General features: G+C 53.5%; 1 protein-coding gene across 3 annotated transcripts in view; it reads left to right on the top strand.

Moving 5' to 3' along the window:
• LOC100090319 (inner centromere protein) overlaps nt 1–11,905 on the top strand; it is a 29,987-nt gene extending 18,082 nt beyond the window's left edge. For all 3 annotated transcript variants that reach the window (XM_029061224.2, XM_029061222.2, XM_029061223.2), the window contains 8 exons: nt 1,426–1,535; nt 1,632–1,752; nt 2,021–2,143; nt 3,737–3,945; nt 6,077–6,161; nt 6,327–6,473; nt 8,910–9,066; nt 11,534–11,905. In XM_029061224.2, coding sequence (XP_028917057.1) covers nt 1,426–1,535; nt 1,632–1,752; nt 2,021–2,143; nt 3,737–3,945; nt 6,077–6,161; nt 6,327–6,473; nt 8,910–9,066; nt 11,534–11,748 — 1,167 coding nt within the window. In that variant the 3' untranslated portion in view covers nt 11,749–11,905. The remainder of the gene's footprint in view (nt 1–1,425; nt 1,536–1,631; nt 1,753–2,020; nt 2,144–3,736; nt 3,946–6,076; nt 6,162–6,326; nt 6,474–8,909; nt 9,067–11,533) is intronic.
• The last annotated feature ends 5,216 nt before the right edge of the window (nt 11,906–17,121 follow it).

Genomic DNA, 17,121 nt, shown 5'->3' with positions numbered 1-17,121 from the left:
CCCCGGCAACAGCCTCCGGGAATCGGGCGACTGGAATAGCCTCTGCCGTGACAGCTCGGGGGGGGGGGGGCGGGTAAAGGGAAGACGGCCCAGCTGCTGGTGCTATTCTGTCTGCGCTGTGTTACCCCGGCTCTCGCCATCCAAAAGCCTCTCCCTCGGGCCCGCGTGGACCGTAGCTGTAGTTGTTTCCCCGGCTAACCTCGTCGCTGCGATCTGTTGTGTGCTGTGTCTGGATTGCATCGAACCGATCCCCGTGCCAGAAAAGTGGATTCCGCTCCAGTGCCTGCCGTTACCGAAGCAGCAGTGGAGGGTTTAACCTGCAGCCCAGTTTCCTGAACTCTGAGAAGTTGCTGTCTCAAGACCGAGCTCACTAGCCCCTGGCCAGTTGCCCTCTACCTTGCCCTCCAGGAAGGAGGCTGGGACGGGCCACCTGAGGACTTTCAGAAGTCCCTGACTTGCGGGTCCGCAGCAAATGCTGATTTCCAAACGTGTTCCCTCCGCGGAGGAATCCGATTTTCTTGTTTATGAGCAAATGATCATCACCCCTCCCCCACACTCACACTCCCCGGTGTCGTCTTGTGGGGGAAAGGAAAGCGAAAGGAGATGGCACTCTGCTATCGCAGGGGCATCTCATTCATTCTGATTGTGAGAGAACCTTGACCCCTAGGCCCTAGTCCAGAGAAAGCCCTTTCAATGCTGGCTGTGACCTTCCTGAGAGAGATCATCAGAGTCAAAAGGAAACTGGGTTCCAGGTATCCTGGTGGCCCCCAAATTGGGTTTCCTGTGTGTTCCTGTGGTTAGGAATAGTTCAGTAGCCATGGGGATCTTTTGGGAATTGTAGGCGTGGAGACTGGGCTGGCCAGGAGCTTCCTTTTGGTTTTTCCAGGCCAAAAGGTCCTGTTCCTTTTTATTGCTTTGCACTCTGCACTCCGGAAAACATCTATTCCTTTCCCACTCCCCTCTTCTTCTCAAATGATTAGGTCCTAGAACCAGCGCAGTTCTAACCCTATACCCTGTTGGAAGAGGACGGGAGAAAGGAATATTCTGGATGTTTTACGCTGATGATCTGAACATCTTATCCAGGCTGAAATAATCTGAGATAACCAAAAAAAAAAAAGAGGGACCAATTGATCACTGAAACAAAATAAGGGATGTGTCAGTTTGAGAGTGTCAAGTCCTATTTTGTTCCGTAATCCAAATTTCGGAATCTGCGAGCGAGCCCCGATCCCGGCTGGTTGAGGTGACGGGCCTCCCGCTGAAGCTCCCCGCTTCCGGAAGCAGCGGGGCCACCCGGATGCTCTGGTCGCGGGTTCTGTGGCGCCTCCATGGTGAGGGGAGCGGCTGGGGTCCGAGGCCTTTTCTCGGTTGTCTCGTTGGAACCCTTGCCTGTCCCACCGGGCCTGATGAGCTTTCCCGCCTCCCCAGGAGAAGGAGCGCCAGCGGTTAGAGAACCTGAGGAAGAAGAACGAAGCCGAGGAGCAGAGAAAGCTGAAGGTGGAGGAGGAGAAGCGAAAGCGCCTGGAGGAGATGAAACTGTAAGTAGCCAGCGGTACCCCCTCAGCCGCTGCCCCCACCGCCTTCCCTGCGGTAGCCCAGACCCCTTGCCTGATGCCACCCCCGGGCATCCGCAGGAAGCGCGAGGAGCGGCTACGCAAGGTGCTGCAGGCCCGAGAGCGGGTGGAGCAGTTGGAGGAGGAGAAGAAGAAGCGGATTGAACAGAAATTTGCCCAGAATAACGAAAAGAACGAAAAAGTAAGCCATTTTGTCGGGTCAGCCCTCCTCCCCATCGGGGGCCCCAGAGTCTTCTGAGGGGACCGAGCGGGCTCCGCTGCTGCCGGCCCGGGGAAGCTACGTCTCTTGGCGGAGGCCCCTAGACGGGGCCGAGAGGAGGGGTTTGACTAAAGGCCAGCCGCCGAAAGAGAAACCCGTCCGGCGCCATGCCTGGGCCTGAGTTTGTGGACAGTCTGTGGAGCGGGTTTCCCCCTCTGATGGAAATGTTGGGGGCGGGGGCCTCTCTCAGGCAAAGGAAGAACGGCAGGCTGAAGAGAAGGCCAAGAAAAAGGTAGCGGCCAAGAAGATGGAAGAAGCCGAGGCCCGGAGGCGGCAGGAAGAGGAAGCCCGGAAACTGAAACGGCTGCAGCAGGTAAGAGGTGGTGGGGAGGAGGGGGCCGGTAGGGAAAGTTGGGGAGGGGGATCCGTGTCTCTCCACACCTGGTGGGGGTGGTGGGAGCCCGTCACTGGGCAGGGACGGTCTCTACCTGTTGCCGAATTGTCCATTCCAAGCGCCTGGTACGGTGCTCTGCACATAGTAAGCGCTCAATAAGTACTCTTGAATGAATGACTGGGAGGGAGGCAGAGGGCTAGATTCGGGAGAGCGGTGAGAAAGGGCTGAGGTGAGCCAGACCAGTTCAGCTACTTGGACTGGAGCGGACGGTAGGAGCTTGTCTGTCTCTGCCGGGCCATCGAACAGCTCACTCCTTTGGGTTAAGTCACAGAAGTTAGGTCCCAGGGAGCAGGACCTCAGCTCTCAGCGAGGACGGGGGGTCAGGATGCCAGTGGAGGGGACAGGGAGAATAGTAATAGTATTCATTAAGTGCTTACTGCGTGCAGAGCACTCTATTAATATCTGTTTCCCCCCTGCTTAGACTGAGCTCGTTGTGGGCAGGGTTTGTCACTCTTAATTACTGTATTGTACTTTCCCAAGTGCTTAGTACAGTGCTCTGCACACAGTGAGCGCTTAATAAATACGATTGAACGAATGAATGTCCTAAGCGCTGGGAAAGAATACACAAGTGAGAATTAGACACGGTTTCTGTCCCTCGGGGGGACTCACAATCTAAAAATTCGAATAGGGAGGTTGGGAATGGCGACTGATAGATGAGAGAGAAATAAAGCACAAAGACTAAGAAACAAAGCTCAATAGGGTCCTGTGCTAGAGGGTTAGATTTCAGGAAGCGGAGAGAGAAGCTGGCCAGCGTCTCAGCGCGATGTGGAGGGTTTCCGCCCCCAGGAGGGCTCGGAAGTTCCGAGGGAACACCTCGTGGGGTGGAGGGCAGACCCTTCCCAAGTGATCTGCAGCCCCTCGTGGGGGTTCGCGTGCGACCTGGAGAATTCCCGAGTCCTGTTCTCGAGGCTACCGTATCTCCCCAAGATGAGAAGCTTTTGTCATCTGACCCAGTTTGGTTTCATCTGACCCTACCAGGCCTCCATTCTGCAGAGCTGAACTCCGGAATCTGTGTAAAACCGGCTTTCACCCCTCTAGATTGTAAGCTCCTTGTGGGCGGGGAACGTGTCTACCAACCCCGCGGTGGTATGCTCTCCCAAATACACAGTCGAGTGCCGTGCACGCAGAAAGCCTTCAATAAATACCTCCGATTAATTGATCAGTTCACCCAATTCAGGACTCTAGTCCCTTCACAGCCCCCCTAAAAATCTCACCTCCTCCAACCACCTGCCCGTTGACTTGTCCAGCGTCCCAAGCTGTGCAACCCCATCGAGCCATTTCTAGCACTCAGGTATTCATTTACGCTCGTCCTCAGCCCTTGCGTACGTATGTTAGTTCGATTGTTCGGTTTATTTCGGTTTGTCTGGATGGAAATGTTTGGATGTCTCCAAGCGGAAGCCCCTCGCGGGCAAGGCGCTCGCCCCGTCTTTGTGTCGAGCTTTCCCCAGCTCGGACTACGCCGCGCTGCTCCCCAGGCGGTCACTCACTTTGAAGTGCTGCCGTTATTACTAGGAAGAGGAAGAACGCAGATACCAGGAGCAGAAGAAGAGAGAGGAGGAGCAGGAGAAAGCGAGGAAGATCGCAGAGGCCAAGAAACTGGCGGAGCAGCGGCAGGCGGAACTGGAGAGAGAGCGGGACCGGCAGCGGCAGCGGGAGCAGCAATTGGCGACGGAGAGGGAGTTGGAACGCAGAAGAGAACAGGAGCGCATCCAGGCGGAAAGGTGAGTCTGAACATTCGGTCACCTCTAGACTGAGAAGCAGCATGGCCTAGTCGGTCGTATTTATTGAGCACTTAGCTTGTACTGAGCACTGGGAAGAGTACAGTACAACAGTAAACAGACACTTTTCGTTCGTTCATTCAATAGTATTTATTGAGCGCTTACTATGTGCAGAGCACTGTACTAAGCGCTTGGGATGGACAAGTGGGCAACAGATAGAGACGGTCCCCGCCCTCTGACGGGCTTACGGTCTAATCGGGGGAGACGGGCAGACGAGAACAACGGCAATGAATAGAGCCGAGGGGAAGAACATCTCATAAAAACAATGGCAACTAAATAGAATCAGGGTGATGTACATCTCATTAAACAAAATAAATAGGGTGATAGATATGTACAGTCGAGCGGACGAGTCCAGTGCTGAGGGGGTGGGACGGGAGAGGGGGAGGAGGAGAGGGAAAGGGGGGAGAAGAGGGTTTAGCTGCGGAGAGGTGAAGTGGGGGTAGCCCACAACGAGCTTACGGTCTAGTGGAAAGAGCCCCGGGCATAATAATAATGATGGTATTGTTTAAGCGCTTACTACGTGCCAGGCACTGGGGTAGATACGGGGTAAGCAGGTTGTCCCACGTGGGGCTCCCGGTCTTAATCCCCATTTGACAGATGAGGGAACTGAGGCCCAGAGAAGCTAAGTGACATGCCCAAAGTCACACAGCTGACAAGCGGCGGAGCCGGGATGAGAACCCACGACCTCTGACTCCCAAGCCCGGGTTCTTTCCACTGAGCCACGGTGTCAGAGGCCCTGGGTTCTAATTCCGGCATTGCCACTTACCGTGGCAAATCACTTAACTTGAGTGGGCCTCAATTTCCTCGTCTGCAAAATGGGGATTCAGAAGTTGTGTTCTCTCCTGCTTACTCCGAGCCCCATCCTGACGATCCTGTATCTGTCCCAGAACTTAATACGGTGCTTGGCCCGTAGTGAGCTCTTAACCGATAATGTTATTGTCGTCGTCGTCCTCGTTATTATCATCAGTCAATCCGTAGACTGTAGAGGAGAGGCAGTTGGATCCCAAGTCACATGAAAGGAGCCCTGGTTGAGAGACAGGAGGTTGGGGTTGTAGTCTCATCCTTGCTACTAAATCAGAGCTTCCAGGCTGTTTTACGTCACTTCGACATCTTGGTGTGATTTTGAGAACTGTCAAAGCACCTCCCCTCTACAATTCCGGGGCGGCGACACCGTGGGATTCAATCATTACGTGTGGGATACGTGAGCTGGGGTCCCATCCTGGATTTTTTCGAGAGCACTGACTCTCTGTTTTGGTGTGGGGTGTTTCTTTTAAAATACTGTGCACTGACAGACGGTTGGCTTGACCAAAGCAGTCATCTGGGCTCTTTGCTTACTTCCCTGTTTTTCCAAAGGATGCTGTTTTTTGATTTCTCTCTCTGACCCGGGACAGCATTGAAATCCCCTTAAACCAAAGGATGCTCTCTTGCCGTCAAACTCCCATCCGTAACTAGAGAATTAGGATCTGTGAGTGAGCAGGGTTATTACAGGAGGAGCTCCACGCAGAAGAGTGGTTGTCCTACGCTGACCCTTCCCAGATACTAAAGCACGTGAAGGGAAGTCGGGGTTGAACGGCGGGAGGGGAGCGGGGAAAAGGAAGTGACCCACACAAAATGCGCGCTCTCGGCCCCGTCCTGCTCTATCTAGGCCGGAGAAAAAGGCAGATGCAAGGAGGAAGCAGGAAAAGCCATTTGCCAAGCCTTGGGCTTGCCAACTCTGTTCTAGTGAACTCTCCCAAGAGCTTATTACAGTTCTCTGCACACAGTGAGCGCTCAATAAATACATCTATCGATTGATCAAAGGAAAGAAGGGACAGTTAAAGTCAGTGGGCATGATTCAAGTAGGTAGGTACTATCACCTCTAATCTGTATTTTTTTTTTTTTTTTTACTATCGGCCTTCCACCCTAGACCGTAAGTCCTTGCAGGCAGGGATAGTTTCTACCAACTGTGTTTGTATTGCGCTCTCCCAAGCGCTTAGTACTGTGCTCTGCACCAAAAGTGCTCGGTAAATACCACCGATTGCCCCACCCCATTTCCCCTGCCTGTTTCTGACGGGATGTGGCTCTGGCTTTCCAGGGAGCGGGAACGTCAGGAGAAAGAGAGGACCCTGAGACTGCAAAAAGAGCGTCTCCAGAAAGAACTGGAAGAGAAGAAGAAAAGGGTGAGGGATTCCTTTGGCCCTTCATTCTCTTCAGCGGTTTTCGTCCCGTCGCCGGCTAAACCGAGGCCCCTCGGGGATTGAGCGTGCCGGGGTTGGGGTCGGGGCATCCAGCGGATGGAGGCGTCGCCCCTCGGGTGGTTAACGTTCCTGTGATGACCGTATCAGGAGGAGCAGCAGAGACTGGCTGAGCAGGAGCGGCAGGAGCAAGAGAGGAAGAGGAAGCTACGAGAAGAGCAAGAAAAGAAGGCCAAGGAGACAGAAGCAACAGCTGCTGCTGGCAACAGAGGACTGAACGTGACCGTGGAGGTGCAGGTGAGGAGCGGGCCTGGCAGATTTTCCCCGGCGGAAGGGGGGAAGTGGCAGGAAGGTGGCCCCCGTCACCTCTGCGGGGCCCAGGCCTGGCTCCGTCAGGAGTCGCTATCCTTTATGCGCCCCTGGGACGAGAGCCTGCCGGGAATCTTGATCCTTAAGGCTTTCGGGGTTCGCCCTTTCCAAAGGAAGCCGAGCTCGGGCATCGTATCGGTAAAGGTTAAAAGGCCCCGGCTGAGTCCCGAGGATCGCGTGAGTACCGTGGGCACGATCCATCTGTGGTGATGATAAAAATTATGGCATTAGACGCTCAACCCCCATTTTACGGATGAGGTGACCGAGGCGCAGTGAACTGGCTTGCCCGAGGTCACACAGCAGACAAGCAGCAGAGCTAATAATAATAATAATAATTGTGGTATTTCTCAAGTGCTTACTATGTGCCAGGCACTGTACTAAGTCATTCATTCATTCAGTAGTATTTATTGAGGGCTTACTACGTGCAGAGCACTGTACTAAGCGCTTGGAAGGTACAAATCGGCAACAGATAGAGACGGTCCCCGCCCTGTGACGGGCTCACGGTCTAATCGGGGGAGACGGGCAGACGAGAACGATGGCGATAGATAGAGTCGAGGGGAAGCACATCTCATAAAAACAATAGCAAATAAATAGAATCTCATTAAACAAAATAAATAGGGTGATGAAGATATATACAGTTGAGCGGACGAGTACAGTGCCGAGGGGGTGGATGCAAGCGAATCAGGTTGGACAGGGTCCTTGCCCCACATGGGGCTCACAGTCTCAATCCCCATTTTACAGACGAGGTAACCGAGGCCCAGAAAAGTGAAGCGACTTCCCCGAGGTCGCACAGCAGACAGGTGGCAGAGTTGGGATTAGAAATCATCATGATGATAATGTCGGTATTTGTTAAGTGCTTACTATGGGCAGAGCACTGTTGTAAGCGCTGGGGTGGATACAGGGTCATCAGGTCGTCCCACGTGAGGCTCACCGTCTTCATCCCCATTTTACAGATGAGCTCACTGAGGCACCGAGAAGTGACTTGCCCACAGTCACACAGCTGCCAAGGGGCAGAGCCGGGATTCGAACCCATGACCTCCGACTCCCAAGCCCGGGCTCTTTCCACCGAGCCACGCTGCTTCTCTGTGCCCTGCTGACTCTCAGGCCCGTGCTCTCTCCACCACGCCACACCGCTTCTCCGTGCCGTGCTTTTCCGTGGTGTGCCCCGGGGCGCAGGACGAGGGCAGCCGGCAGTTAGGAAGGAAGGTCAGAGCCCGGGGATGTCTAGGTCACCCGAAGGAGAGGGAACCGCCTCCCTAACCACTCCTTTTCTGCTTTCCGGAGCCAGGGATGGAAGATTCGGGTGACTAGAAACTGTGGTTGTGCTATCACCCCTTCCCAAATGTACCGTCCTGGCTCCGGGCAGCAGGTGCTGTGTGGAAGGAAAAGGGGGAGCAAGAAGTCCCCTCATCTGGGGAACGGGAATGAAGACTGTGAACCCCGGTGGGACGGGGACTGCGTCCAACCGGATCGTCGCTCAGTGGGAAGAGCCCGGGCTTGGGAGTCGGAGGTCATGGGTTCGAATGCCGGCTCTGCCCCTTGGCAGCTGTGTGACTGTGGGCAAGTCACCACTTCTCTGGGCCTCGGGTACCTCATCTGTAAGAGGGGGATTAAGACTGTGAGCCTCACGTGGGACGACCTGATTAACCTGTATCTACCCCAGCGCTTAGAACGGTGCTCTACACGTAGTAAGCGCTTAACAAATAGCAACGTTGTTATTAGCTTCTATCCACCCCAGTGCTTAGTGCAGTGCCCGGCACATAATAGGCGCTTAACAAATGCCATGGGCAAAAAAAAAAACAAGCAAAAAAAAGAAGTGCTTGTACTGCGGATGTGCAGATTGGCCTGAGCTGGGTGGTTAGAAGTGGCTTCTCGGCTTTGTCCAGTGACCCGAGAAGCAGGATGCGCTATGGAATGGAGATCGGCAGTACTGAGGCCTGCTCCAGCCGGAGGGACGGAACTCATCCCTCAGTCTCTTTCACGCCTCGCCTCTGGTGGTGCGAGCCAGTTTGCTGGAATGGCGAATGTCACACGGAGACCTGACTCGGTCAGTCAGTCGTATTTATTGAGTGCTCACTGCGGGCGGAGTAACAAGAGACACAATCCGTGCCCACAACGAGGTTACAGTCTAGAGGGGGAGACGGAAGTGAATACGAATAAATAAATGACGGATATGTCCATAAGGGCCTCGGGGCCGGGAGGGGGGAATGAATAAAGGGAGCAGGTCAGGGCGATGCAGAAGGGAGGGAGTGAAGGGGGGCTTAGTCAGGGAAGGCCTTTCGGAGAAGATGTGCCTTCGATAAGGCTTTGAAGAGGAGGAGGGCGCGTGTGAGGCGCTGACCGCCGTGTCCTTGTCTTTTCAAGTCTCCGGTGTGCAACTCCTACCAAATGACCCCCCAGGGCCCAAAGGTCCCCAGGCTCCCCAAGATCAATCCGAATAACTACGGGATGGACCTGAACAGCGACGACTCCACGGACGACGAGAGCCACCCCCGCAAGCCCATTCCCGCGTGGGCGAACGGTAAGTGCCGACCCGTCGGGGTGGGACCCTCCCCGCCCGGTCCCGGCGGCTTCCCACGTTCGGGAGTATCCGAGGCGGGGGGGCTCTCCTCGCCGATGACTGGGGCCGTGGGGCCGGAGGATCGATCGGGCGGTCGCTCGGTGGCATTTCTTGAGCGCTTGCCGTATGCGGAGCACTGTACTTAACGCTTGAGAGAGAACAGTACGCTAGAAATGGTAGACGTGACCCCCATGCCCACAAGGAATTTACAATCTGCGGCGAGGCTGCCGTTAAAATAAATTACGGGTTGGGGAAATAATAGTCTAAGGGTGTGCATAGGTCCCATGGGGCTGGGGTGAGTATCAAAGTGTTAAAGGGGAACACGGCCAGGTGCGTAAGCAATGCAGAGGGGTCTGTGGAGAAGCAGCACGGCGTAGTGGATAGAGCACGAGCCCGGTAGTCAGAGGGTCATGGGTTCTGATCCCGTCTTCGCCATTGGCCTGCTGGGTGACCTCGGGCAAGTCACTTCACTTCTCCGGGCCTCAGTTACCTCGTCTGGAAAATGGGGATTAAGAGTGTGAGCCCCACGTGGGACAGGGACTGTGTCCAACCTGATTAGCTTGCATCTACCCCAGGCCTTAGAACAGTGCTTGACACAGAGTAAGCACTTAACAAATACCGTCATTATCGTTATTATTAAAGTGACCAGCCAATGATCGTGCTGCTAAGATGGCTTTAGACTGTAAACTCTCTGTGGAGGGGGAATATGTTCTGTTGTTACACTGTACTCTTCCAACTGCTTAGTACAATGCCGTGCACACAGGAAACGTTCGATAAATTTGACTGACGACGCCTGCCCAGTCGACTCTTGGTGATTCGGTTTGACAATCCTGTGGGAATTTTCCATGCTTCTTCCTTTTCCTCTTCCGCTAACTGCCGGCCTCTTAGTCGATCTTTGTTCGTTCACCCGGGGAACTAAAAGAGGTGAAGTTCAAACCAGCTTTACTCTGGAGAATTTGGGGTCATCTGGGGCAATCTAATCTTCGTTGCCCCTGCCCCTGTTCCTCCACCACTGTGGACGAATGAAGGGAACCCGTAACATAGATGCCTCATCCAGAAACTTTCCTGGAGCCCCCTCCCAGATGCTAGGGACCGTCCAGGGCGGTCAGCCGGCCCCAGGCCAAGAGACGCAGGGACAGAGAGAAGCGGCCGGTTGAACTCCCGACGTCCCCGCTCACTGTGGGCAGGGGATGTATCTGTTTTGGTTTTTTGTTATATCGTACCCTTCCAAGTGCTTAGTAAGTGCTCGATAGATACGGTTGACTGACTGAGGGGACGGGGGTTGGGAGGAGAATGGGTTGTGGTCCTGAATGAGACCCTTTGCCTGACCTCTCGAGCAAATACCCGGAGGAGGCGACCTAAGGCCGCTGCTCCCGTCACAGGGGATCCCAGCCAAGTCCCTCTCCGGTGGCCTTTCTCCCTTCCCCCTCCCTCCGCACCTGTGCCCAGCCTGCTTCCCTTAGATAAGACCCTCTCCCTCCCACCCCACATCCTTCCTCTGAGCAAGACCGTTTAAAGATCCAAATTACTCTGGTACAACTCAACTCTTGGCTCGATCAACGTGCTTTTCTAAAGCAGCGGGAGAGTCAGCGTGTTAGTCTGAGGCTACTGGTGATGGCTGGAATAAAGGATGCCGTACTTCTCGTAGCTCTGGACTCGGAGAATGTCTGCTTATTGTTCCGTTGTACTCTCCCAAACGCTTAGTACAGCGCTCTGCACACAGTAAGCGCTCAAATAAGACGATGAATGAATGAGCCTATTGTGGGCAGGGAACCCATCTACCGATTCTGTTCCGTTGTACCCTTCCAAGCGCGTAATACTTGCAGTAAATGCTCAATAAATACAAGTGGTTGATTTGACGACATTCAAGTCAGTCCGGACCAGCGAAAAAGTCAGTCGCATTTATCGAGCACTCACTGTGTGCTAGACACTGTATACTGAGCACCGGGGAGAGAACAGTATAACAATATGAGGGTCGGTCCTGCCGAGGTCCTTAGAGGGGTGGGCCTACGGAACCAGAAGTGGGCAGCCGGAAGGGGCATTGCCAACTGCCCAAGCCTTGATGATTCTAGGAATCTTGCATTACGGGCCTGGGGAGTGGAAAGGTGCCTGGTGTGAAAAAGAAGAACTGTGGTAGTTAAGCACCTACTACGTCGGCACCAAGCCCCGGCGTGGTACGAGATATTCAGTTCCCCCAGGAAGTTCTCTCTCAAGTTGGAGGGCGGAAAGGTACTGAATTCCCACTTTACAAATGAGAGAACTGAGGCTCGGAGAAAGTTAAAGGACTTGTCCAAGCGGGTGAATGGCGGGGCTGGGATTAGAACCCAGACCCTCAGAGTCGTAGGCCCGCGCGCTTTCCACCGGGCCACCCTGCTGCTTCTCGAATCTTGCCGGGACGGTGACTGACCCCGCTCTCTCTCTTCTCAAGGGCACCTGCTCAGTCAGGCCGTCATACGCCAGTATTACCGCCCGCCAGACGTTGACCAGATGTTTGGCTTCATTTCCAACCCTAAGCTGGAGGACATTTTCTACCAGAACAAACCGAGATACCACAAACGCACAAGCTCTGCTGTTTGGCATTCTCCCCCTCTGCAGGGCACCAGGTCGGCCCTGGGCCTGCCTTACGGCCTGAAGAAGTACTGAGGAGGAGAGGGCCCTCGTTAGCCTGTCGGTGTGTCTCTTTCTTCCTGTGGATTTTTGTGTGTGAGAAGAATTCTGTTGTATATAAATTCTAACTTCTTTTAATCTGTAGATTATTTTTTTTTTTTTTTAGTGGAGAATAAAGGTTAGCTACAAAGTTTTCTATCTCCTGCACTGCCCGGTTTTGACTTGAGCGGGGATTTGGGGAGCGAGGACGGGTCTCGCCGAAGAAACGGAGGAGACGGGAGGGATGACTCGGCAGGGCCGTGAAACAGGGAGGTCGGGGGTTCATTCATTCAGTAGTTTTTATTGAGCGCTTACTATGTGCAGAGCACTGTACTAAGCGCTTGGAATACATAACTCGGCACCAGATAGAGCAATCCCTGCCCAATAACGGGTTTACAGTCTAATCGACTGGGTACGCTTGCCCAGCCTGGCTGGCAGCCCACAGAACCCTAAATCCTTTTGTCGCTCCGACCCCAACTCCGTGGAAGGGAGAGGGCCGTCGCCCTCCGGGGCGGGCGCCCAGGGGGCAAAGGTTCATAGCCTGACCGTGACGGCCGTCTCCCTCCCGCCAGAGTCCCTGCCCCGGAGCTCTGAACCCCATCCCATCTCCGGTGGATCCATCAGGCTGCTTTAGTTGAGCGTGGGTTGGGGGGCGAGGGAGGTGGGCAGCTCTACCTCAGTGGGAGGGGGTGGCTTTGGAACCGAGGGCGAGTGGAAGCACTCAGCACTCTCTCCAGCCCTCCCGTGGTGGTCTCTGCTCTCCCTTCACTCTTCAAGGAGGGTAGAGCGGAAGCTCCTTGAGCTCAGGGATCACGTCTACACCCTCCTGTATGCTCAATACGGTACTCGGCACTCAAAAAGTACAGGGGATTGGCCGAAGATCGCTCTGGACGAAGGATCTGAAACTAAGGAGGGCGCGTGAAGGTATGTTTTTTGCAAAAAAAAAACAAACTCATACATGTGGCTTCCTCGGAGACCGCACGGGTTAGTTCCTATACACGTGACGCTCGGCTGGCATCGTTTATCTCCGGTCTAGATTCTAAACTCGTCGTGGGCAGGAAATAAGCCTGTTTATTGTATTCTATTCTCCCAACTGCTTAGTACAGTGCTCTGCACGCAGTCACCACTCATTAAATGCTATTGAATGAATATCAGCAATTCATTGGCAATACCGAGGAAAAGTAAACGTAACTTTTTTAATGCGATTTAATTGTTAAAATTAGTCTCCTGGCCCCATGGTAATGAATTGCTGATGGAGCGGCCTAGAAGCCGGAGGCTGCAGCTGGCAGCCAGTTTGAAATAATAACGTTGGTATTTGTTAAGCACTTACTATGTGCAGAGCCCTGTTCTAAGTGCCGGGATAGATACAGGGTAATCAGGTTGTCCCACGTGAGGCTCGCGGTCTTAATCCCAATTTCACAGATGAGGTCACTGAGGCCCAGAGAAGTGAAGTGACTCGCCCACAGTCACACAGCTGACTGGTGGCAGAGTGGGGATTCGAACCCATGACCTCTGACTCCCAAGCCCGGGCTCTTTCCACTGAGCCACGCTGCTTCTCTACTTGAAATGGCAGCTGGTGTTAGGCGTGGCCACAGAGAACCTAATACCGCAGCAGAGAAGCCAGAATAGCAAACCGAAAACCGAGCACGGGGCCTCCAAATGGTTGCCAGGAAAACCAGAGGTGGTAAGAGAAACCTGTGTGGGTGAAATTGTTTAAGAGAGTGGGAGAACTTTCAAGAACGTCCCTTAAAAAGACACCTCACTCAGAATGTAGCTTCTTGGAGGAAGGGCCTCAATTTTGGTCTCCTTAGTAACAAGGGTCTAACCAAGGTGTGTGATAAAAGTGAACCGTGTTAATCTGGATCGGTGTCCAGAAAGGTGTTAAAGGTGAAGGAATCACTGCACTTTATTCCCTTTGGAATAAGGATGGAATCAGAGAGGACATTCCAGAGGTCCTCACCTCCTCCCACCCTCTGCTCTTCCCCCTTCCCCTCCCCTCAGCGCTGTGCTCATCTGTATATATTATTTATTACCCTATTTATTCTGTTAATGAGGTGTCGATCTCCTCGATTCTATTTATCTTGATGTTGTTCTATTCTGTTTTGCTTGGCTGTCTGTCTCCCTCTCCGTCACTGGCCGGGGATCGTCTCTACCTGTTGCCGAATTGTCCATTCCAAGCGCTTAGTACAGTGCTCTGCACATAGCAGGCGCTCAATAGGTACGATCGAATGAATGAAGGTTCACGACAGCCCTTTGGATTCCACTTGTCGTTTCCACTCCAAACGGAGGAGGGTTTGGCAGAGTTGGCCATCTGTCTCATTCCCTAACTGAGGCAGGAAGGAACCCAGGTCCAGCCCCACCATGGAGGGGGGGCGGGTACCTGGGGAAGGGAGGAAAGCATCATGGCCTAATAATAATAATGTTGGTATCTGTTAAGCGCTTACTATGTGCAGAGCACCGTTCTAAGCGCTGGGATAGATACAGGGTAATCGGGTTGTCCGTGGGAGGCTCACAGTTAATCCCCATTTTACAGATGAGGTAACTGAGGCACAGAGAAGTGAAGTGACTCGCCCACAGTTACACAGCTGACAAGTGGCAGAGCTGGGATTCGAACCCATGACCTCTGACTCCCAAGCCCGGGCTCTTTCCACCGAGCCACGCTGCTTCTCAATGGTATTCATTTATAATGCACTGGGGTAGTTACAAGGTAATCAGGTTGGACTCAGTCCCTGTCCTACGTGCTGCTCACAGTCTTCATCCCCATTTTACAGATGAGGTAACTGAGGCACAGAGAGGTGAAGCGACTTGCCCCAAACCACCCAGCAGACAGGCAGCGGAGCTGGGATTAGAACCCATGACCTTCTGACTCGCAGGCCCGTGCTCCATCCACTGTGCCAAGCTCTTCCCAAAGGAAAGGGTACATGGCAGGGAGTCAGGGGACCTAGGTTCCAATCCCGGTTCTGCCAACTGCGTGCTGCGTGACCTTGGGCAAGTCACTTAACTTCTCTGTGCCTCAGTTGCCTCATCCTTAAAATGGGGATTGAATCCTCCTCTCCTCAGTTTAGACTGCGAGCCCCACATGGGACGGGGGGATATGTCCTACCTGACAAACTTGTATCTACCCCGGCGCTTAGAACAGTGCTCCACACATAGTAAATGCTTAACAGATACCGCCCCAAAAGAGTGTGTTGATAACCGAAGCCATGCCCCCTCTGCCTGTCCTCCCCCAGCTGTTACCCCACTCTTGCTCCCCTGGGGGGTGGAAAAAGTCGGGGAGGGGGCAAGGAAAGGAGGAAAGGGGCACAGGATAGAAGGGCACAGATCAGACACAACCAGCCATGTCTTTTGGCTGGCGGCCCAATTGCCCTGGGCCAGTGACATGTTGATAGTCATCGACTAAATACCGATTGCTAACGATGAATTCAAATTGATTTTAAAATGAAAGAGCTTCCGTTACAAGGGGAAATTTGAGTGCCCAGGCCTCGGGGCCCCTGCTACCTCAGGGGAGCGGGGGCGGCCGGTGAACTTCTTGAATAGGGCGAGACCGGACACCTCACCCTAGACTCTAAGCTCGTGGTGGACGGGGAATGTGCCTGTTTATTGTTAAAGCGTACTCTCCCAAGCGCTTAGTAAAGTGTTCTGCGCACAGTAAGCCCCCGGTAAATACGACTGACTGAATGAATCCTCTCAAGGCAGGTCTCCTGTAATACCATGCTCTTTTTCTGCTCCTGACCAAGCTCAAGGTAAATGAACCCACAGACAGGATTTAGTGCCAGGGAAGGGCCAGGCCACTGCCAAAAGGCCGGCACAGTGTGACCTTGGAGTCCTAAAGCCTGGAGAATGCTGTAGACTCCAAATCTGCATAATAATAATTGTATTTGTTAAGCACTTCATTCATTCAATAGTATTTATTGAGCGCTTACTATGTGCAGAGCACTGTACTAAGCGCTTGGGATGAACAAGTCGGCAACATATAGAGACGGTCCCCGCCGTCTGACGGGCTTACGGTCCGATCGGGGAAGACGGACAGACGAGAACGATGGCGATAGATAGAGTCGAGGGGAAGAACGTCTCGTAAAAACGACGGCGACTAAATAGAATCGAGGCGATGTACGATTCATTAACAAAATAAATAGGGTAATGGAAATATATACAGTTAGAGCGGACGAGTACGGTGCCGTGGGGAGGGGAAGGGAGAGGTGGAGGAGCAGAGGGAAAAGGGGAAAAAGAGGGTTTAGCTGCGGAGAGGTGAAGGGGGGGTGGCAGAGGGAGTAGAGGGAGAAGAGGAGCTCGGTCTGGGAAGGCCTCTCGGAGGAGGTGAGTTTTAAGTAGGGTTTCGAAGAGGGGAAGAGAATCGGTTTGGCGGAGGTGAGGAGGGAGGGCGTCCCGGGACCGCGGGAGGACGCGGCCCGGGGGTCGACGGCGGGACGGGCGAGACCGAGGGACGGCGAGGAGGTGGGCGGCGGAGGAGCGGAGCGTGCGGGGTGGGCGGTGGGAAGAGAGAAGGGAGGAGAGGTAGGAGGGGGCGAGGTGACGGAGAGCCTCGAAGCCTAGAGTGAGGAGTTTTTGTTTGGAGCGGAGGTCGACGGGCAACCGCTGGAGTTGTTTGAGAAGGGGAGTGACACGCCCAGATGGTTTCTGCGGGGAGATGAGCCGGGCGGCGGAGTGAAGAATAGACCGGAGCGGGGCGAGAGAGGAGGAAGGGAGGTCAGAGAGAAGGCTGACACAGCCCCTGGGCTAGAACATTAATAAAACTAATTGTGGTACTTAAGTGCGTACTACGTGCCAGGCACTGTACTGAACGCTGGGATGGATACAAGCCAAATTAGGTCGGACACAGTCCCTCTCTCACGTGGAGCTCACAGTCTTAATCCCCATCTTACAGCTGAGGTAACTGAGGCACGGAGAAGTTTAGTTTCAAATCGGTCATGTCTGTCCCACATGGGACTCACCCCAAAGGGGAGGGAGATCAGGTCATTTAATAATAAAAATTGTGGCAATTGAGAATTTATTATGTGTCAAGCCTAGTACTAAGCACTGGGATAGATAAAAGATAAATTAGGTTGGATACGGTGCCTTCCCAAATAAAGCTCACAGTCGAAGTAGAAGGGATTGAATTCCCTTTTAACAGATGAGGAAATTTAGGCAGAGAAGTAAAGTGACTTGTCCAAGGTCACGAAGAAGACAACTGGCAGTGCTGGGAGTAGAAGCCAGGCTCTCGGCTTCCCCAGCCCATGTTCTTTCCAATAGGCCATCAAGTAATCAATCAGTTGAATTTCTTGAGTGCTTAACTGTGTACAGAGTATGATATTAAGCGCTTGGGAGAATATGTTATAATAGATTTGGTAGACATTGTTTCCTGCGTGGCTC

The sequence above is a fragment of the Ornithorhynchus anatinus genome, chromosome 3, assembly GCF_004115215.2.
Source record: "Ornithorhynchus anatinus isolate Pmale09 chromosome 3, mOrnAna1.pri.v4, whole genome shotgun sequence".
NCBI lineage: Eukaryota > Metazoa > Chordata > Mammalia > Monotremata > Ornithorhynchidae > Ornithorhynchus > Ornithorhynchus anatinus.
This window is presented reverse-complemented; position numbering and strand designations above follow the sequence as displayed.